At 39.1% G+C, this 20794-nt stretch overlaps 1 protein-coding gene and 1 non-coding gene across 3 annotated transcripts in view; one reads left to right on the plus strand and one right to left on the minus strand.

The window, feature by feature from the left end:
- The window catches only part of LOC126163148 (hexosaminidase D-like), a 195068-nt gene extending 174578 nt beyond the window's left edge, over positions 1–20490 (plus strand). For both annotated transcript variants that reach the window (XM_049920077.1, XM_049920078.1), the window contains 2 exons: positions 4891–4977; positions 20075–20490. In XM_049920077.1, the coding sequence (XP_049776034.1) occupies positions 4891–4977; positions 20075–20270 (283 nt within the window). In that variant the 3' untranslated portion in view covers positions 20271–20490. The remainder of the gene's footprint in view (positions 1–4890; positions 4978–20074) is intronic.
- Positions 13879–13953, minus strand: Trnas-uga (transfer RNA serine (anticodon UGA)). Its single transcript has one exon. It is a non-coding gene; the product is annotated as a tRNA-Ser (tRNA).
- Positions 20491–20794: the final 304 nt, after the last annotated feature.

Below are 20794 nucleotides of genomic sequence, written 5' to 3' on the forward strand. Positions count from 1 at the left end.
GGTGGAAGGAGTATATAGAGGGTGTATACAAGGGCAATGTACTTGAGGACAATATTATGGAAATGGAAGAGGATGTAGATGAAGATGAAATGGGAGATACGATACTGCATGAAGAGTTTGACAGAGCACTAAAAGACCTGAGTCGAAACAAGGCCCCGGGAGTAGACAACATTCCATTAGAGCTACTGACGGCCTTGGGAGAGCTAGTCCTGACCAAACTCTACCATCTGGTGAGCAAGATGTATGAGACAGGTGAAATACCCTCAGACTTCAAGAAGAATATAATAATTCCAATCCCAAAGAAAGCAGGTGCTGACAGATGTGAAAATTACCGAACAATCAGTTTAATAAGTCACAGCTGCAAAATACTAACGTGAATTCTTTACAGACGAATGGAAAAACTAGTAGAAGCCAACCTTGGGGAAGATCATTTTGGATTCTGCTGAAATATTGGAACACCTGAGGCAATACTGACTCTACAACTTATCTTAGAAGCTAGATTAAGGAAAGGCAAACCTACATTTCTAGCATTTGTAGACTTAGAGCGAGTTTTGACAATGTTGACTGGAATACTCTCTTTCAAATTCTGAAGGTTGCAGGGGTAAAATACAGGGAGTGAAAGGCTATTTACAATTTGTACAGAAACCAGATGGCAGTTATAAGAGTCGAGGGGCATGAAAGGGAAGCAGTGGTTGGGAAGGGAGTGAAACAGGGTTGTAGCCTCTTCCGGATGTTATTCAATATGTATATTGAGCAAGCAGTGAAGGAAACAAAAGAAAAATTCGGAGTAGGTATTAAAATCCATGGAGAAGAAATAAAAGCTTTGAGGTTCGCCAATGACATTGTAATTCTGTCAGAGACAGCAAAGGACTCTGAAGAGCAGTTGAATGGAATGGACAGTGTCATGAAAGGAGGGTATAAGATGAACATCAACAAAAGCAAAACGAGCATTATGGAATGTAGTCGAATTAAGTCGGATGATGCTGAAGGAATTATATTAGGAAATGGGACACTTAAAGTAGTAAAGAAGTTTTGCTATTTGGGGTGCAAAATAACTGATGATGGTCGAAGTAGAGAGGATATAAAATGTAGACTGGCAATGGCAAGGAAAGTGTTTCTAAAGAAGAGAAATTTGTTAACATTGAGTATAGATTTATGTGTCAGGAAGTCTTTTCTGAAAGCATTTGTATGGAGCATAGCCATGTATGGAAGTGAAACATGGATGATAACTAGTTTGGACAAGAAGAGAATAGAAGCTTTTGAAATGTGGTGCTACAGAAGAATGCTAATGATTAGATGGGTAGATCATATAACTAATGAGGAGGTATTGAATAGGATTGGGGAGAAGAGAAGTTTGTGGCACAACTTGACTAGAAGAAGGGATCGGTTGGTAGGACATGTTCTGAAGCATCAAGGGATCACCAATTTAGTATTGGAGGGCAGCGTGGAGGGTAAAAATCGCAGAGGGAGACCAAGAGATGAATACACTAAACAGATTCAGAAGGATGTAGGTTGCAGTAGGTACTGGTAGATGAAGAAGCTTGCACAGGATAGAGTAGCATGGAGAGCTGCATCAAACCAGTCTCAGGACTGAAGACCACAAAAACAACAACAATTGTTATTGTGTTGCCATGTCTTTGCTATATTGCCATCCAATCAGAAAAGTGCTTTAACAAGCATAGCATATAGTGACTACTGATAAGGAACTGTATCAGGGAAATGTTTTTCTGTTACCATGGATTTGGACTGAATTAATAGTTGCATTCAATTACTACATTCACAACAGTTGTCCGCCACATGCACATGTGTCAACATGTGTGAATGTAGATTCAAGGGAATGTTGCTGTTGTTGATGTCTCCCTTCCGCCCAACCTGTCCATCCACCACTCCCTCCCCCCCCCTCTCTCTCTCTCCCTCTCCCCCCCTCCCCTCCCCTTCCTCCCTTCCTCTTTGTAAGTTGCTTCATTCCTTAGAATGCTGTCCTTGATGCTCCAGGCCAGCCCTCACTTTAGACAGCAGCCCTCCTAAGGTTACCACAGGCCATTCCATCCAATTGATTCCTGCCTCCTGGAGAAAGTTGTTCATGAGATTTAAAATTGGAAGATCATATCTCAGTAGTGAAAAACCATCAAATCATCATTAATAGTGATATGAGGTATCTGACATGGGTACATGATACCAGCCCAAAACATGAGTGACCCAACTTTCTGCTGAAGCCATACCACTGCCTGCCTTACATGTGCATTTGAACCTGGCCACCTCCACGCTCTTCTGTGATGTTCATCAGGTGTCAGACAAATCCTCCAGTCACTCTTGAAGAGAACCTGATGCCACTGGTCCCAGTTCCATTCCAGGTGTTCTTTTGCTCTTCTTCTTCACACACCTTGGTAATGGGGGTTTTGTACTGTTGATTGTAAGGAGTGCTGTGGGCCAAAGTGATAATGAAGAAACAGTTGTGTACTCTCTGGGTTGACAGAGCTCTCCTAGTTACATACAAACATGTCATGTGCAATTCTGTTACAGTCTGACTGGGGTATCTGTAAACCATAATATGTAGGCAACCATCATCAGCTGTTGCTGTTGACTGCAAATAACTAGTACAAGGCAGATCTTCAAAGTTGTGTGTCTCACAACTTTTCTGTTCTTTTTTGAATTGTGATTGCTTGTTAACAACAAACTTCATAGCTGAGTGAATGCCTAATGATCTGTATGGCTTTAATCAGTCTGCACAACACTGTCTCAAAAGCATTCTAAAATGAACACTATATATTTCCTTACTACACACTTCAACACAATGAACTCTTCTGCAGTGGAGAGTTATCTCAAAATATGGTGGAGTGTGACATCAGTGAGTGAAAAAAAACAACAGTAAGTGAACTTTTTGATATTTTCATTAATAATGTTGGCTATTACTCAGTATGCAAAAATGCTGAAATTAGCTGTAAAGATGATCTACAGAATGAGACTTTCAATTCAGTTTCTTATCAATTTAACACCTATGAATTTTGAAAATTCTGTTTCGTTGATATTCTTTCTTGCATTATTATAATTGTAAGGGTCATTAGACCTTGTGCAGTATATAATCCATGTTATGTGTATTATCTCAGTCTAGGAACAAACTATTTGCTGAGAACCAGTTAATAATTTTCAAGAGAATTTCATCTACTTTTCCGGTACTAAGTGTCTCCACTACACTTAATTACAATACTTGCACCATCTGCAAGAGAACTAATTCATGTTCTAGGACATACTATGATAGATTTTTTGTATTAGGGTTATTCAGAAAGTAGGGTCCAACTGATCATGAAATGGAACCACAGTGAAAATTCAATGAATCTACGCAGAGATGTGTTGGGTAGCGCTTGTAGTATGCACGTTGATCGTGTCACGTCCGTCTTTTCAGTTCTGAGCGCACAGTGAGCACATAAAGATGCCTAGAAAATAAAGTCTCCCACCAAGTATGGTTGCCTGCTGAGAGATTTCACCTGAATTCTGCAACTCCGCATAATGTAACTCTGATGCATTTCCTCCTTCGAGACAATTCTCGACTGCACACTGCAGGGGTAATAAGTATGCACCTGCAGCATTTTCAGTGAGAAGCGTTTGATCACCCAATCATCCTGTATAGTCTCTCACTACACAATATTGGCAATTAGTTAAATAGATTAAAGGTTAAATAAAGACTTTCTCATAATATAACACAGTATAACACAAAAAACAATATTGACAACAAGATAGTGATTATTACATTCTAGTCAAGCTTGTTTCATTAAGTTTCACTATATTTAAGAATGGAAGGTTTGTTGCAAGGTATATAATTGAAAAATACAGGGTATTTGGGGGAGCAGAAGAAATCAACACTTTAGCTGTTCTGACGGTATCCAGAAGTGATGAGAAAGAAAATTCCATTTGGTCATTCAGTAGCAGGTTGTCTATCTAACCTGCAGCACTTCACTGTCTGCTACCCCTACCCTACTATCCCTTCCACTCCCCACCCCAGCCTCCTCCTTACCCCCACACAGTCACTACTCCCATCATGCACTTGTGCTGCTGCTCACAATGTGGTTTCAGTTGGCTGAGACTGCTGTCATATGTATGAGTTGTGTGTGTGTGTGTGTGTGTGTGTGTGAGAGAGAGAGAGAGAGAGAGAGAGAGAGAGAGAGAGAGAGTGCAGATTGAAAGTCTTATTCCAGTATTTACAGGGTGAGTATCTTTAGTTGGGTGTTGGATATGAGAATTAACAGTATCAAAATGAAGCGTCACTGTCATCGTTGCCAATATCTTTGCGTTTTCTTATACAACAGTGAAAGGCCTTACATCAGATTACACATGTAAGTTTATTTATTTTATATGTAAATAAAAGGGTGATTACTGCTGTCAGCTGCAGTGGGATTTTAAGCAGAATCAGCGGTGACATCTGTTTTAGCCAAAGGCCTTGCTGGCCGAAAGCTTTATTTGTGACAGACTTTTTGTTGTGCCTATCTGCTATTCAGTATCTCTGCTATAAGGTGAGTAGCAACTTTCCTTTTCATAGTAATCTGAATTAATATTTTACTGTAGCAAATTATGACTTTTGCCATGCAAATCACCATACCTACTGAAAAAATAATTATTTGTATTTAAAATAAAATAAATGTCATTTGACTCACAATCTGGTGCAACCATTTTCATTTGACATGACTTAGCATACCTATTTTGCTACTCATTTTATCAAACTTTTCTGATTTATCCTCATGAAGTTCAGTGGAGCCCGTTCCCTGATTGTTCACGCTGAACTGAATCTGTGACCGTGCATCAGTAGCTAGCTACTGTAACCAATAAGCCACAGATATATAGTTTGATTTTCATCCGTAACCAGACATTCAAAAAGTACTTCTATTTTTGTTTCAGAGTTGAAACCTGGCTAAACCCATGGCAGATCCAGCATGGACTCACCAATCCAATGCAGATTGAAAGTCTTATTCCAGCATTTACAGAGTGAGTATCTGTAGTTGGGTGTTAGATATGATAAAACAGTATCTAAATGAAAGATGACTGTCATTGTTGCCAGTACCTTTGCATTTTCTTATACAACAGTGACTGGTCTTATATCAGATTACACATTTAAGTTTATTTATTTTATATGTAAATGAAAGGGTGATCACTGCTGTCATCTGCAGTGGGATATTAAGCGGAATCAGCAGTGATGAGTGAAAATTTATACCGGTGTGTGATTCAAACCCAGGATCTCCTCCTTACTTGGCAGGTGTGGTAAACACTGTGCCATCCGGGTCACAGCGACATCACAAATACACAGACTGTCTTGATACGCCTCACAGTCCATCCACACTCCCACTGAGCACCACCTATCCGCACTTATCCACATTCACATAATTTATTTATTTTATAAATTCTCTCATTTGCAATCACTACATGTGTGATAACTACTGATATTCATGGATCTGATCAGGGCCACTCATAGATTTCATGGGTCACCAGGGAAACTTTTGTGAGGGCCATGAAGCCTTCTCAACTCACAGGAATTAAATATCAAAAATATTGATTCTTCAGTGCGTTGTTTTATACATGAACAGTTAATAAATGCTGCCTGCACAGTGAACTGTCAATAATTTATTTTTTAATTGAATGTCCTGTATTTGAATACATGCAAATATTAGTACACACACTAATAATAATAATAGCAGCTAAAAGAAACAAACCTAACATTTAGTGAGAAACCTTTGCATGCATGGATGTCTGAAGGACATTGCAGTGTACATCAAACCAACACAGGCACTGCAATATGGTATTTCATGCCTATAAACAAGTCCAAAACTTTAATCACACTTCTCTCTTTGTATGAGATTCACAGTATCTGTGCAAGTATAGGATGTGGACAAAACTATAACTCATGAAAGTTTGCATCTGTGCGGGGAGCATGCTTGGATAGTCAAAGCGGTTAAGGCAACTGCTCAAGTAAAGTGTAAATCCGGGTATGAGCCCGGTCTGATACAAAAGTTTCATTGTCACCAGTACATTCTAACAATTCTGCCTCTATCACCGTTATATAATGGATATGGCTATTGCCCAGGATCACTTAGATTCCAGTCACAGTCACTATATCCATCAGGCTCAGACTTTTGTTAGCTTACCTCTCCATCAGGTGGCAAAATGCCTGCCTCAGGCATAGTTAATTTAGGTTTTTGCTCAGAACGAGTTTATGCTTCTAGTGACATTGAAGGGCTACTTACATATGGCAGTGGATTATCTTTTGGCAAAGAGTAGCTAGCTGTTGGTTTTTTTTTTTATTTTCTCTAGCTCTTTCACAAGTTTTTCCCCGCTTTTATGTTTTTCTGATTGCTTCTGCACAGTAGCTTCATGTGCATATTCTGGAAATAAATTATTAAAATACCCGCTGATATATGTTTACATGAATAAGAGAAGCTTTATATAACAGTGAAAGTAGTAACACTAAATTATTTTTACAGTTTTGCAACTTATCTCAGATTAAAAAGAATATAAGGAGAATTCCCTGATAGATTCACACATGCCTGCAGTATCTGCACAAGCAAAGAAGCCTAATTTTCACAAAGACAACATGCACACTCCCGTCACTCCTAATGTTAATTGAATAAATTAAAATAAGAACAGCACAGCACATAAATATGAAACACACTGTGTAAAACATACCACATGGACAACAGAGCCAAACTCGGAAACAGTGGTCATCATTATTGTTGCCAAAATGTTTTTCATGAAAATAGCAAAGTCACAATGCTAGAGTTTCTAAATTCCTGTAGACATTTTATCAAGGGAATAAACACTATTCTTGTCACCAAAATGATTTTAGAAAGTTGTTCAATCCACATATAAATATATTGAATCTCTAGAAAAGTTATGATTATTTGATAATGCAAAATGCTGGATGGGGGGATTGATTTTCATTTCATTTAGTGATAGGGGTGTTCAGTCATTGCCACAATTGATCATCAATATGTATTGTAACGTTGATTTCAACAGTTAGAAGGCTATGGCTTTTCTAACTTTTCTTGAGTTGTGTCAGAGGTTAGCTCAGCGAACGAAGGAGTAAGCATTGTGGTGGCCATGGGGTGAGGAATGTTTTGTTGGGAGCATTTCCAGCAGTGCCACATTCTGACCACTTGCTGTAAAAGAAATGAGGCATAAAAATAACAAGGTTTCATGAGTGCATGTTAAAGCAACATTAATGTTCACACATGATACTTGTAGCAATAAATTGATATGAAATTAAATGAAGGCCACAACTCAATGTCAAACAGTTAGTAGAGTATTGTGTAATACCAATTGCAGTGACACAGTGTCAGCTTGCATAGATTGGCAGCAGTTACAAGCATCGAGAAAACTTACAAAATCTGTGGACAAGTGCCAAGCAGTACTAGGGGCCATTGCCCCAAAGGAAGTTTGAGTAGCTATAAAGAATTTTTGTTGCATCAGTTTATTTTGTTATTTTAAATTTATAAACTAACAAAAGCATCACTAGCAACATTGACCATACATACTTGTACAATCAACAAGCCCAGGCAATTCAGCAAAAATTTCAATCTTGACACGATTTAATTAACAATGCACGTGATAGACACACAAACAAACACAAACATACACACGAAATTCTAGCTTTCGCAACCAACGGTTGCCTCATCAGGAAAGAGGGCATGATAGGGAAAGACTAAAGGATGGGGGTTTTAAAGGAGAGGGTAAGGAGTCATTCCAATCCCAGGAGCGGAAAGACTTACCTCAGGGGGAAAAAAGGACGGGTATACACTCGCACACACACACACATATCCATCCACACATATACAGACACAAGCACACATATCCTGCTTTTATATATAAAAAGAAAGATGATGAGACTTACCAAACAAAAGCGCTGGCAGGTCGATAGACACACAAACAAACACAAACATACACACAAAATTCTAGCTTTCGCAACCAATGGTTGCCTCGTCAGGAAAGAGGGAAGGAGAGGGAAAGACAAAAGGATTTGGGTTTTAAGGGAGAGGGTAAGGAGTCATTCCAATCCCGGGAGCGGAAAGACTTACCTTGGGGGAAAAAAGGACAGGTATACACTCGCGCGCACACACACACACATATCCATCTGCATATACACAGACACAAGCAGACATTTGTAAAGGCAAAGAGTTTGGGCAGAGATGTCAGTCGGGGCGGAAGTACAGAGGCAAAGATGATGTTGAAAGACAGGTGAGGTATGAGTGGCGGCAAATTGAAATTAGAAATTAGCGGAGATTGAGGCCTGGCGGATAGCGAGAAGAGAGGATATGCTGAAGGGCAAGTTCCCATCTCTGGAACTAGCCTAGTCAGCTAGTGTAGAGAATAGTGGTCTATCACAATAGTGAAAGGCTTGCCAAGTAAATATGGATGGAACTTGTACGTGGTCCAAACAACTGCATAGCACAAATAGTTGAAATCAGATTTTGAGAGTACTCTGGAAGCATAAGCTGTGACCCCACAGTCTTGTGACTGCTTGTGATGCCTGCAAGAAGTATCATCTGAGAACATCATAATGACAACATTCTGTTAAAATGACAAATTTGAAAGGTCGTGTTCTGTTATTGATAGTTATTCTTACAATACATGATCTTGTCATCTGGCCATATTTCCCATTAGCAATTTTCAGCACAGTCGCTTTCATATCACGGAACATAGTCTTCTTTAGCTGCAATGATAAGCATTTGACATTGCAGAAAAGAAACCTATTAGTTGACTAGTTCCTGGACTGGTTGGCCATTAATGATGATGGCAGTGAGGTTTCTTGCCATTTTCGTAACTACTTTCAATGGCGGATTTTCATCTGTGGCAGCCTCACCTCCATAGATAGCCACTTTACTTAGTTTTTGTGAATTCAGCAGCTATGCAAGCTGCTAGTACCTCAGCATGGTGACAGGCAGTGGTTGCCACATGATGGGAAGAGAACTCAATCCATGATATGAAACTGATTGTGCTGAAGGTTGCAAACTGAAAATTCGTCCAGCCAGCAGGAACATGTATTGAAAGAATAACTGTCAGTAACAGAACACAACCCTTTGAATTTGTCAGATGCGCTTCATCCTGAAGGTCGACTGCAGCCATTTGTAGTTGACAGGAATGAATAAGACTGTTGTAACAATGTATTGTGGCTTAGTAGTTGTTGAATACTCATTTCCTTTCTCTGCAGCATCGTACAGTGTTTCCAGGACATCCACAGTGGAAACATACCAGCATGTTGTCCTCTGTCTTCCAAATGTCTGTTCAGCTTCAGGGCATTGTACTTGGCTTAAGAGTTGGTCATAACTTTTTTGGCCGAGTACTAAGTTGTCTTTCGTAGGCTGCAGTGTAAGTCCAATTTAAGTCTCATAGTGTTCAGAGAGTGTAAGTACAAAATATACAAATATCAGTGGAGTTGGGTTGGGTTGTTTTGGGGAAGGAGACCAGACAGCGAGGTCATCGGTCTCATCGGATTAGGGAAGGACGGGGAAGGAAGTCGGCCATGCCCTTTGAAAGGAACCATCCCGGCATTTGCCTGGAGCGATTTAGGGAAATCACGGAAAACCTAAATTAGGATGGCTGGACGCGGGATTGAACCGTCGTCCTCCCGAATGCGAGTCCAGTATCCAACCACTGAGCCACCTTGCTCAGTGTGTAAGTCCAAGTTGGTCGAGTCTGCTCTTCCTGGCACTTTTGACTGGTGGTGGAGATTGGTAAAGATCAATACACTTTTTCTTCAACATTGTGTTATCTCCTGGGATGTGATGTCATCATTCATGGGTGCCATCTCTTGCTTCCACAGTTCTGGCTCCCATAAATTGCAGTATCTGTTCTCTTACTACCTGGCATATGAGAGACGGACAAGGTCATGGTGGTCTCTCACAATTGCCATAGGGACCACATTTGTGAGTTGCTTGACTCTTTTTCTGTTGAATTTCCTCATTGGTTGTGGTATCATTTACTAGAAGAGCTTGGTGCAATAAGTAAAGTAATGCTTGACTCTTTTTCTGTTGCATTTCCTAATTGGTTGTGGTATCATTTACGGGAAGAGCTTGGTGCAATAAGTAAAGTAATGCTAAGCTGTATGGAATGAATGGCTGGAAGACACTGAATGGCAGTTTCAGGCACCTAATTGAAAAGATTTTCCCTATCTTCCACTCCCACAGGCACTTTTTCTTCACAGAGTATTAGAATTGTATGGATAAGTAGAACTGTTAAAGTTTAGTCGACTATGAGAGAGAGAGAGAGAGAGAGAGAGAGATAGTTAGTCTAGTGTTGTGTTCATGTTGGAGATAATAAGAAAAGGGAGAGGGTGAAATAAGCTTACTCCTCACAGAGAGCACCAAGGGGGCTGCCAAGATTAACGTCCCCACCTGACAGACGAATCATCAACAACAATGTCACCTGCTCTCACTGCAGAGAGGTTTGGAATTTAATCAAGGATACCTGTTCACAGACTGGTGATGAGAAACTTTATGCCACCACCTCTTCTACCCAAATACTGGCAGTGAAAATTTCATTCACCATCAGGATTTGAACCAGGTCACCTTCAAGTTGAGCATCACTGCGCAGGCATGCGTTAGCCACCTTGGCTATGGAAGTGGGTAGCCGGGTACATATATTTTGGGACTCCTTTCATCGAATGACATATTTGGATTTACAATATGGCATATGGCCAAAACATTCTGTATGTAGGTCCGTGTCATTTTCCTATGATGTTTGGCCTGTTATTCAGTTGTTCTTCCGCTAAACAGACTTACTACTGATTGTCACCAAATGTTTTCTTCAATTCACCCTGCAATTTCTCTTTGTTGTTCTTGAACCGCTGTTGAGTTGTGCCACACAAATAAAACTACACATTTGTCAAACACATTGTGTCGTCTCACCTGTTGATTGTGGTGAGGTGACTTTGGTCGAACCCTTTCGGCCATTTCATCGAATCCTGATCAGCATCTCCAGAAAACATGGATGGAAGCCTGATTTGCAGCTCGCTAGTGCTGCTTGTATTCTGGTTCCTGTCTGTGTAGGTAACTGCTGTTACATTGACTAATTTGAGCCCCGGTGACGTAGATGTTTTGAACTATCCAGCATCTCCATTAAACAATGACATATTGTAATCACAATCAAGTCCAATTTCGAAGTACAACACTTAGCACTGAAAGCACATTTATTGTGAATAACAATGTACAGACAGAAAGAAATGAACTGAACTCCTGGAAAGTAACTGTTACTATTCATATAAGCTTTGAAAAATCCAGAATGAACAAACACCACAAACATAGGAAATTTTGAGAACCTTCCGTAAATTATAAATACTAAATTAGAAATAATTTCTGATAGTTGGGTTTGAACTGATGAACTGCAGCATGACACCGAGCAATGCTGACCGCTGTGCCACAGTGCTTGCTGCACAGCCTACTGCAGTATTGACATGATCATAAAAAATTGGCTTAAAACGTTAAATGGCCTAATTAACGATGTACATTATACATGTTTACTATTTTCTGTAAGGTCATAATTGGAAATGCTGAAAATGAAATCGAGAGAGCAGCTCATACATAACTCGAGCCAAGTTACTGCTACATATGGTATTACAGTTCCGAGAAGTAAAACTGAAGTGGTGGCATTTTGAGAATTGGAATCAATAAGAACATACATTGTAATAAATGGATAAAAATCAAACAAATAAGTGAATTTAAGTATATGTGGTTTCATCTTAAGATACAAAAATCAGACAATATGTAAATGAAGCTTCAAAGATCTTGGCATTTCTGTTGCACGTTTTGATGAACTTTAGACTACAACATTCAAAAGGAAATGTTACTTAAACTATATCTTCGTTACTGTTTGACAGATGCAACAGCTGGATTCTTAATTTCTAACCAAATAGTACAAACTGAACTCTTTTAAATAAAGTTAGTGTACTATTTGGGAGGATACTTTCTAGTAGAGTGTAAGAACTATATTGCTGCCTATAAGAAGTAAGTTACAGATGTTATAAAAATACAGAAGAAAGTGGAGGGGATACGTTCAATGTATGAAAGACAATAGCACCACTAAAATTGCTTTATAATACAATCCAAAAGGAAAACAAAATATTAGCTAGCCTTCAAAATGATGCCATGAACAGTTCTACGACAGAACAGGCCAATAAGTCTAATCCTATATGTCTGTGATGATAATAGTGAGATTTGTGAGGTCACTGTCACTGCATCTCAATATGTTCAGTGATATATGATGGATACAGTAACAGCAGCAACCACTGTGAGTTGTGACAGTGAGTGATTCAACATCTCTGGGCTCAAAACTAAGTCCACGTGGTGCTAAGTTTTGAGTGTACACTAATGCGGCAGTTAAGTGGTGTTGTTAAATAATCAACAGCAGATTGAATGCTTGTATTTACAGTCATGTTTTGGGTGAAATGATTCTGCCTCATGCCATTAATTATAACAAATTGTGATCCACAAGTAGGAAGTTTTGCCCAAAACTGAAGTACTCTGAAAGTTAAAAGTTTCATTGAAGCATAGCATAGCATAATTTTGTTGAAAGAATTTCCAATTCAGTTTCAGTGGAAGATACAACAAAAGAACATTTTAACTTCACCCAACTGTGCTCAACAGAGGATACAATAAAAAAAAAATCTGAACTTCACCAAATCGTGCTCATGATTTGAATTAGTTTTTATTACCTGCTAGGTATGTGGATTTTGGCAAAATAGGATTCAGATGGTCTTTTCTGTAGTACCATAACACATTACTCCTGTGCCTCTTTTCCTTCACACACCATCATCTTAAGGACCTACTTAGTAAGAACATCACAAACAGCTTCATGCCATCCTGTTCTGACTTGTTTTTATCATAGGTGTGAAACTGTATTCATCCTCAAAAGCCACACACAGTGTCATCAACCATCAAATATAAATATCCATAGGAAACAACTGAAGAACTTATAGAATTCAAATGATAAAGCAAATGAGTATATCTGCAAAAGTGAGTTGGGATTGGCCTGGATATGAGGAATATATTTATCATTGTTGAGTAGCAGATTTAACAAATTTGATTATTGTTGTCCTAGAATTAAAATTAGTCTGAATTTCTGTTTTTATTATTGTAACTGGAATAAACAATGATAAATGATCAGCTTTTGTGAAAGAGTTGTGAAAAAAATGAGAGTAGATTGAGTATTTCATGGTAGGCGTGTTATCTTGGATGAAGAGTCGGGAACAAAGCTCCAGTGCCCCATGTGTTCCCTATGATATTCTATACTGAATATGTGGCTGAGTTAGCCACTCTTTTATCTATAATGTACCATAGATACCTTGAACAAAAAACATGCCGAGTAGTTGGTAGAAAGCGCAGGTCACTCCCATCTACAAGATGGGTAACATAAATCCATAAAAGGCTATTATCAAATATCCTTGACATAGATTTATTGTAGAGTCTTAGAACATATTCCAAGCTGAAACATAATGAAGTATCAGAATAACCTTCTGCATACCAACCAACATGGATTCCGAGGACACTGATCCTGTGAAACCAACTCACACTTCTCTCACATGTCATACTGAAAGCCTTGATTCAAGGCAGTCAGGTAGATGCAGTATTTCTCGATTTCTGAAAAGCATTTGACTCATTACCACATCTACGATAATTATCAAAAGTACTATCACATGGGGTATCAAGCGCAATTTGTGATTAGGTTGGGGATTTTGGGTAGGAAGGGTGCAACAAGTCATCTTGGATGGAGAGTCATCGGCAGATGTAGAAGTAACTTCAGGTGTGCCACTGGGAAGTGTCTTAGGACTCTTGCTGTTCACTTTCTGTGTTACTGACCTTCGGACACTATTAATAGTGAAACTTCCTGGCAGATTAAAACTGTGTGCCGGACCGAGACTCGAACTCGGGACCTTTGCCTTTCACGGGCAAGTGCTCTACCAACTGAGCTACCCAAGCACGACTCACGCCCTGTCCTCACAGCTTTACTTTTGCCAGTACCTCGTCTCCTACCTTCCAAACTTTACAGAAGCTCTCCTGCGAACCTTGCAGAACTAGGACTTGCCCGTGAAAGGCAAAGGTCCCGAGTTCGAGTCTCAGTCCGGCACACAGTTTTAATCTGCCAGGAAGTTTCATATCAGCGCACACTCCGCTGTAGAGTGAAAATTTTGTTCTAGAATATTAATAGTGACCTCAGAGTTTTTGCAGATGATGCAATTATCTGTAATGAAGTACTGTCTGAAAGATGCTGCATAAATATTCTGTCGGATCATGATAAGATTTCAGGGTGGTCCAAAATTTGCTATCTTGCTTTAGATGCTCAAATATAAAATTTACCACTTCACAAAATGAAAAAAACATAGTATTGTATAATATCAGTGAGTCACATTAGTAATTGGCCAACTCATTCAAATATGAAATGAAATGATCACATAGGCTCAGTTGTAGTTAAAGCAGGCTGCAGACTTTGGTTTATTGGCAGGATCTGGGGAAAATGCAGTCAGTCTTCAAAGAAGACATCTTGTAAACCACTTGTGTGTCTCATCTTAGAATATTGCTCAAGAGTGTGGAGCTTATATCAGGTATATATAACGGGGAACATTGAACATTCACAAAGAAGGGCAGCCCAAATGGTCACAGGTTTGTTTGTCTCAGGGAGAGTGTCACTGAAATGTTGAAAAGCCTGAATTGGCAGACATGAAGATATGGTGTCAGTTATCTCACAAAACCTACATAAGAAGTTTCAAGTATTAAGTGAAGAATCCCTCCATACATATTATAAAAATGGATGTACTCATATGTATATGTGTATGTCCCTCATACCCTCCTAAAGCACTGGATCAGTTTCGACCAAACTTGTACTCATCACCGTGGGGGTAAAAATCACCTACCTGTCATAGTTCAGGAGATATGGTGTCATAAAGACTGAGATGTGTGAAAACTGCTGCATTGTGCATGATGTTTAAATTTATTACTTATCTGCCAGTAACACTATTCACAACACATTTGCAGACAGTATCCACATACGATGCTAAATGTATCTACACAAATATGTCATTGTATGACATATAGTTCAAGAGATGTGAGGTCATAAACACTGAGATGCTTGGAAAAAATGCCACATCATGCATGAGATTTTAATTTATTATGTCTTTAACACTAATACTACTCACAACAAGTTTTGCAGTCATTACCCAATATGCAACTGAATGTACTTGCAAAATTATATTTTTGTACAATACATTGTTCAGAAGATATGATGTCATAAAGATTGAGCTGTGTGAAAATGAAACTGCAGGGTGAAATTCGCTACAAGTAATATTTGTACAAGTATTTGTGAAATATGGTAAATATATGCCACATATGCATACTCTGGCAAAGCTGTGGCAAAAAGCTCCTGCTAAATCACTGAATCAATTTCAACTGAACTTTGTAGACATATTACTTATTATACTTAGAAATACTGTGGAGGTGAGAACCACCAGCCTGGGTTGGGGATGATAATTTGGAGAGAAAAGGTGAGGAGGAGGAGATGGACAAAGAGGGGGAAGGAGGAGATGGATCCAGATAGGAAGAGGATAAGATGCATGGAGAGAGGGGGAGCAGGAAATGGGCAGAGAGTGGTGGATAAGGAAATGAAAAGGGGGGGGGGGGGATTGGAACACATACCTGGGCAGCACTGGGTATTCATGTAGTACAGATTATAGAAATGTACGAGGGTGAATCAAATCAAAACTTTAAATATTTTTTAAATATTATTTATTATGCAGAAGTGGTACAAAGCTGTATCACTTTTCAACATAATTTCCCCTATGCTCAACGCAAGTCGTCAAGCACTTACAAAGTGTGTAAATTCCTTTAGAAGAAAATTCTTTTGGTATTCTGTGCAACCACTCGTGGACCACGTGGTGAACCTCTTCATCAGAACGGAACTTCTTTCCTCCCATTGCGTCTTTGAGTGGTCCAAAAATATGGAAATCACCTGGGGCAAGGTCTGATGAGTATGGTGGATGAGGAAGACACTCAAAATGCAGGACTGTGATTGTTGCAACTGTTGTATGGGCAGTGTGGGGCCTTGCATTGTCATGTTGCAAAAGGACACCTGCTGACAGCAATCCATGTCACTTTGATTTGATTGCAGGCCGCAGATGGTTTATTAGTAGGTCTGTGTATGATGCACTGGTGACAGTGGTCCCTCTAGGCATGTAATGGTCCAAAATGACACCTTTTTCATCCCAAAAGAGAGTCAGCATAACCTTCCCTGCTGATGATTCTGTTTGAAACTTCTTTGGTTTGGGGGATGAGGAATGGCGCCATTCCTTGCTCTCTCTATTCGTTTCCGGTTGGTAGAAGTGAACCCAGGTTTCGTCCCCAGTAACGATTCTTGTAAGGAAGCCATCACCTTCTTGTTCAAAGCGCCAAGGAAATTCTTCACAAGCATCAACACGTTGTTCTCTCATTGCAAGAGTCAGCTGCCGTGGCACCCATCTTGCAGACACTTTGTGAAACTGGAGCACATCATGCACAATGTGGTGTGCTGACCCATGACTAATCTGTAAACATACTGCAATGTCATTCAGTGTCACTCGGCTGTTTTCCTTCACTGTGGCTTCAACTGCTGCAATGTTCTGTGGAGTCACAACACATTGTGCCTGACCTGGATGAGGAGCATCTTCCACTGAAGACATTCCTACTCCATTCATAGACTTACTGCTGTGACAAATATGCATCACCGTACTGAACCTTCATTCGTTGATGAATTTCAATAGGTTCCACACCTTCACTACATAATAACTGAATAACAGAACGCTGTTCTTCCCTGGAGCAAGTTGCAAGTGGGGTGGCCATCTTTTTATTATGCTTATCCATTACGGATATTTTAGAACCGTGACTCTATATTAATGTAAATAAATTATACACAACTGCAACCAGTCACTTTTTCATTAATAATGCTTTATTACATAATTACATAATAAAGCATTATTAATGAAAAAGTGACTGGTTGCAGTTGTGTATAATTTATTTACATGGCCATCTTTTTACTGATACTGCGACGGTATGTGTGCATCTGCACTATGCTGCCAGCTACAGGCCATTCTGCTCGCTGTTTGTAGCATGCTTACCAAATTAACAGGATAACAGCGTGAAATTTTGTTTGGTTATTACAAATTTAAGGTTTTCATTTGACTCACCATTGTATGGATGTGTGTGTGTTACACATCTCCTCCTAAACCTCTGGACTGATATCAACTAAACTTGGTAAATATAGCCATACAGTCAGGCAACAATCGCTATAAGGGTTAGAACCACATACCTGTCATAGTTTGGGAGATACGACACCATAAACAATGACATGCATGAAAAACTGCTGCATCATGCTTGATGTTTCAATTAAGTACTTCTTGCTACTAACTCTGTCCACAACGTATTTCACGGATAGTATCCACATTGCTGCTGAATGACCTACACAAATATATCATTGTACGACACACAGTTTAAGAGACATGACATCATAAACACTGAGGTGTATGAAAAAAATGTTACATCATGCATGAAGTTTTAATACATTTATTCTTTACTATTAAGACACTGCTGCAGTCGAGTCTATTTAAGGAAATCCCTAACACCTGGCAGTGTATTTGACAGCTTTCAACTACGAAGCTCAAGCAGTTGTAGGCAAAAACAATAACAATCTGTAGAGCTATGAAAAGGCATTGCCATATAGACATTTACAAAATCACATTGTAGACATGTGAAGCAGCTGCGCCCCTTTCACTTCAGTCTACTTCAAGAGACTGCAGTTTCCAGTGGGACTTGTGTTTGCCATTACACTGAATAAGTCACAGGATCAGTTTATTAAATACTGCAGAGTGAACTTGACATCTCCATGTTTTTGTCATGGATGCTTTATGCCATTTGCCCAAGGATGGGCCAACCCAAGAATTTATTCATCATAGTTTCTGGACATGCAACTAGAAATATTGTGTATGATGAAGTTCTGAATTAAATAAACATTACAGTGAATTTAGATTTCACATACTGTGTTTCTTAATTTGGGTACTGTACTAAGTCATTTGTATGTCATGCATATTTCTTGCTACAATTGTTTCATAATTTCAAAAGTGCTTTCACGAATACGTGAAATTGAAATTTATTCAATATTACCGTACAAACACAGTTCATTTTTTGTTTTCATTTCTAATAGAAAATAAATGAATACCTGGGCAATGCTAGGTTTGTCAGCTAGTCTAGAGATATTTTTCTTCACTCTATATATCATTTTCGTAGGAACCATGATGAAAAGATTAAACTAATTGTGGCTCACACAAGACATTCCAGTCAATTCATTCTTCCCATTTCAAATAACTTATGGGTTTGCTGCTGGGTGACGTCGTCGACCACCACTGATATTTCGACAGGAGCACAACCTGCCATTCTAAAGGCACAACTGCAAGGAGGAAGCAATGTACAAGGGAATTCAATACCTCGGTTCACAGAGGAGAAACAAGGAAGATACCACACACAGAACATGTAAGCTCAGAGTCAACACACAACCACAGATAACCAACATCAGAAATATCAATAGTGACTATTAATCAACAGGTGAGGTAGCACTAATTCTGTCACTCTGTTTTTTGATGAGAGACAGAGCCAGATTCCAAGCAGCATTTAAACATAATACACCATCTCTGTTTATGACGTTGCTTGATAGTTTGATTTCAACAACTTCCTTAATTAATAACACTATCCCAATAGCTGGACGTGCGAGCCAGAATCTCCATGTTGTTGTATTCCATAGGATGACCAGTGACAAGGCAATGTTCTGCAATAGTGGATTTGCTCGGCTGTTGTAAGCATATGTGACACTACACAAACAAAGATAATCTTTTATGGATGCCAACAGGACCTTAATCACAGAAGGTGCTTGAAAAACACATTTCACATCATATTTCCGCAAAATATGGCCAGTCCTGTTGGAAATGCTTCCTGCAATAAGGCCGTAGACATAGGTGCCACTTTGTTGGTATCGTCACTTACCCATTGCACAGAAGGCTGATAGCGCAACGAGCATTTGATCTGCCTCTCACTATAACCATTCTGACGAAAGGTGACTTCGAGATGTGATAGCTCAGCTGTCAAACTTTCAGGGTCTGAGATAACATGGGCCCTGTGAACCAAGGTATGAAGTACTCCTTCACGCTGAGCTGGATTGTGACAACTATCAGCTCGCAGATACAAGTCAGTGTGAGTAGGCTTCCTATAAACAGAATGTCCCAACGTACCATCAGTCTTCCTTCTGACCAACACATGAAGGAAGGGAAGGCATCCATTTTTTTCCACCTCCGTAGTGAACTGAATATTCGGGTGGATTGAATTCAGGTGTTCGAAAAACTGGTTTAAATTCTCACTACCATGAGGCCAAACAACAAAAGTATCATCTACATATCTGAAAAAACACGCAGGTTTCAAGGTCACTGACTCCAATGTGCATTCCTCAAAGTCCTCCATAAACAAATTGGCCACAGTAGGTGACAACGGGCTTCCCATTGCAATTCCATCAGTCTGTTCATAGTACTGACCATTGAATAAAAAGTAAGTGGAAGTCAGCACTTGTCGAAACAAATTTGTTAACTCGACACCAAACTTAACCTCAATTAGCTGCAACGAATCAGAGAGAGGAACGTGAGTGAAAAGAGAAACCACATCAAAACTGACTAAAGGATCCACCATACATAGGGATGGAGTACTTGCACATTGATAGACTGGAGTGGAGATCTGCATCAAGCCAGTTTTCCAACTGAAGACCACAACAACAGTGATAAAGTGTAGCCAGTGTTTTAGTGTCTAAATAACAGTATATATTCCTCTTCACTGCAAGTCAATGTGTTTTCACTCCTTCCCTGCATATGAAATGCTAGTCTGTTTGTCACAAATCCCAATTTTGAAATATTAAGCTCTTAATTTATAAGTATTTTAAGTTTTTATTGCTCCATTTTGAAAAACAGCACTTACTGGTTCATTTATTTTATATATTGGTTACCTGTTTATTAGAATGTCTCAAAGATTGTAAATTGTTTCAGTTTGATGTTTGAACTGACATCTCTTGAGAGCTACTTACGTGCACACTTAGAAGACATACTGCATACAGCAACAGTGGATGAATGGATTGGAACAAATATTGAGCCTTTAAAGGTTAGGCTTAGACAACTGAAAAAAGACGCAGAAGCACAAATGCCAATGAGAATACCAATGCAGAGTTTCCCAGATGTAATTTGAAATTGTGATGTCAAGACTATATGTTTAAATAGAAAAACCATTGGGGTGTTTCATGAAATGTAGCATTCTCTGTGGCATTGACTTATTAAGTACTTTGTGCTATAAAAAAGCCAGACAGATAATTTTGCCATGTTACAGAATGTTTATAGCTCCCATTTGACTCTTTTCGAGTTAAAAGACTGAATTATGTGATATGTGAAATAAACAAGTTGTTCACACACTGCCTCATTTTTCCATTAATGAAGTTGTGAAATATTTTGTATATATATGATTTTAACTCTTGTTAGTAATTTTAATGTGCTCTAGTCACCTATCACTGTAAATATTTCTCCAATAAAAAATGTAAGAGCTATTTGCAGATTTCATAGTTTGTACAGTTTGAAATAGTACCACTTTTAGACAGAGGTGTGTTAGTTGTTATTTAACCTGTTCTACTGTATGTTAACTTGTGACACAGTCCCTGATTCATATGCTTGAATTGTTACCATTGTTCTAATGAACTGTTAAGCCTGGATGTTATTTTC

The sequence above is a fragment of the Schistocerca cancellata genome, chromosome 2, assembly GCF_023864275.1.
Source record: "Schistocerca cancellata isolate TAMUIC-IGC-003103 chromosome 2, iqSchCanc2.1, whole genome shotgun sequence".
Lineage (NCBI taxonomy): Eukaryota > Metazoa > Arthropoda > Insecta > Orthoptera > Acrididae > Schistocerca > Schistocerca cancellata.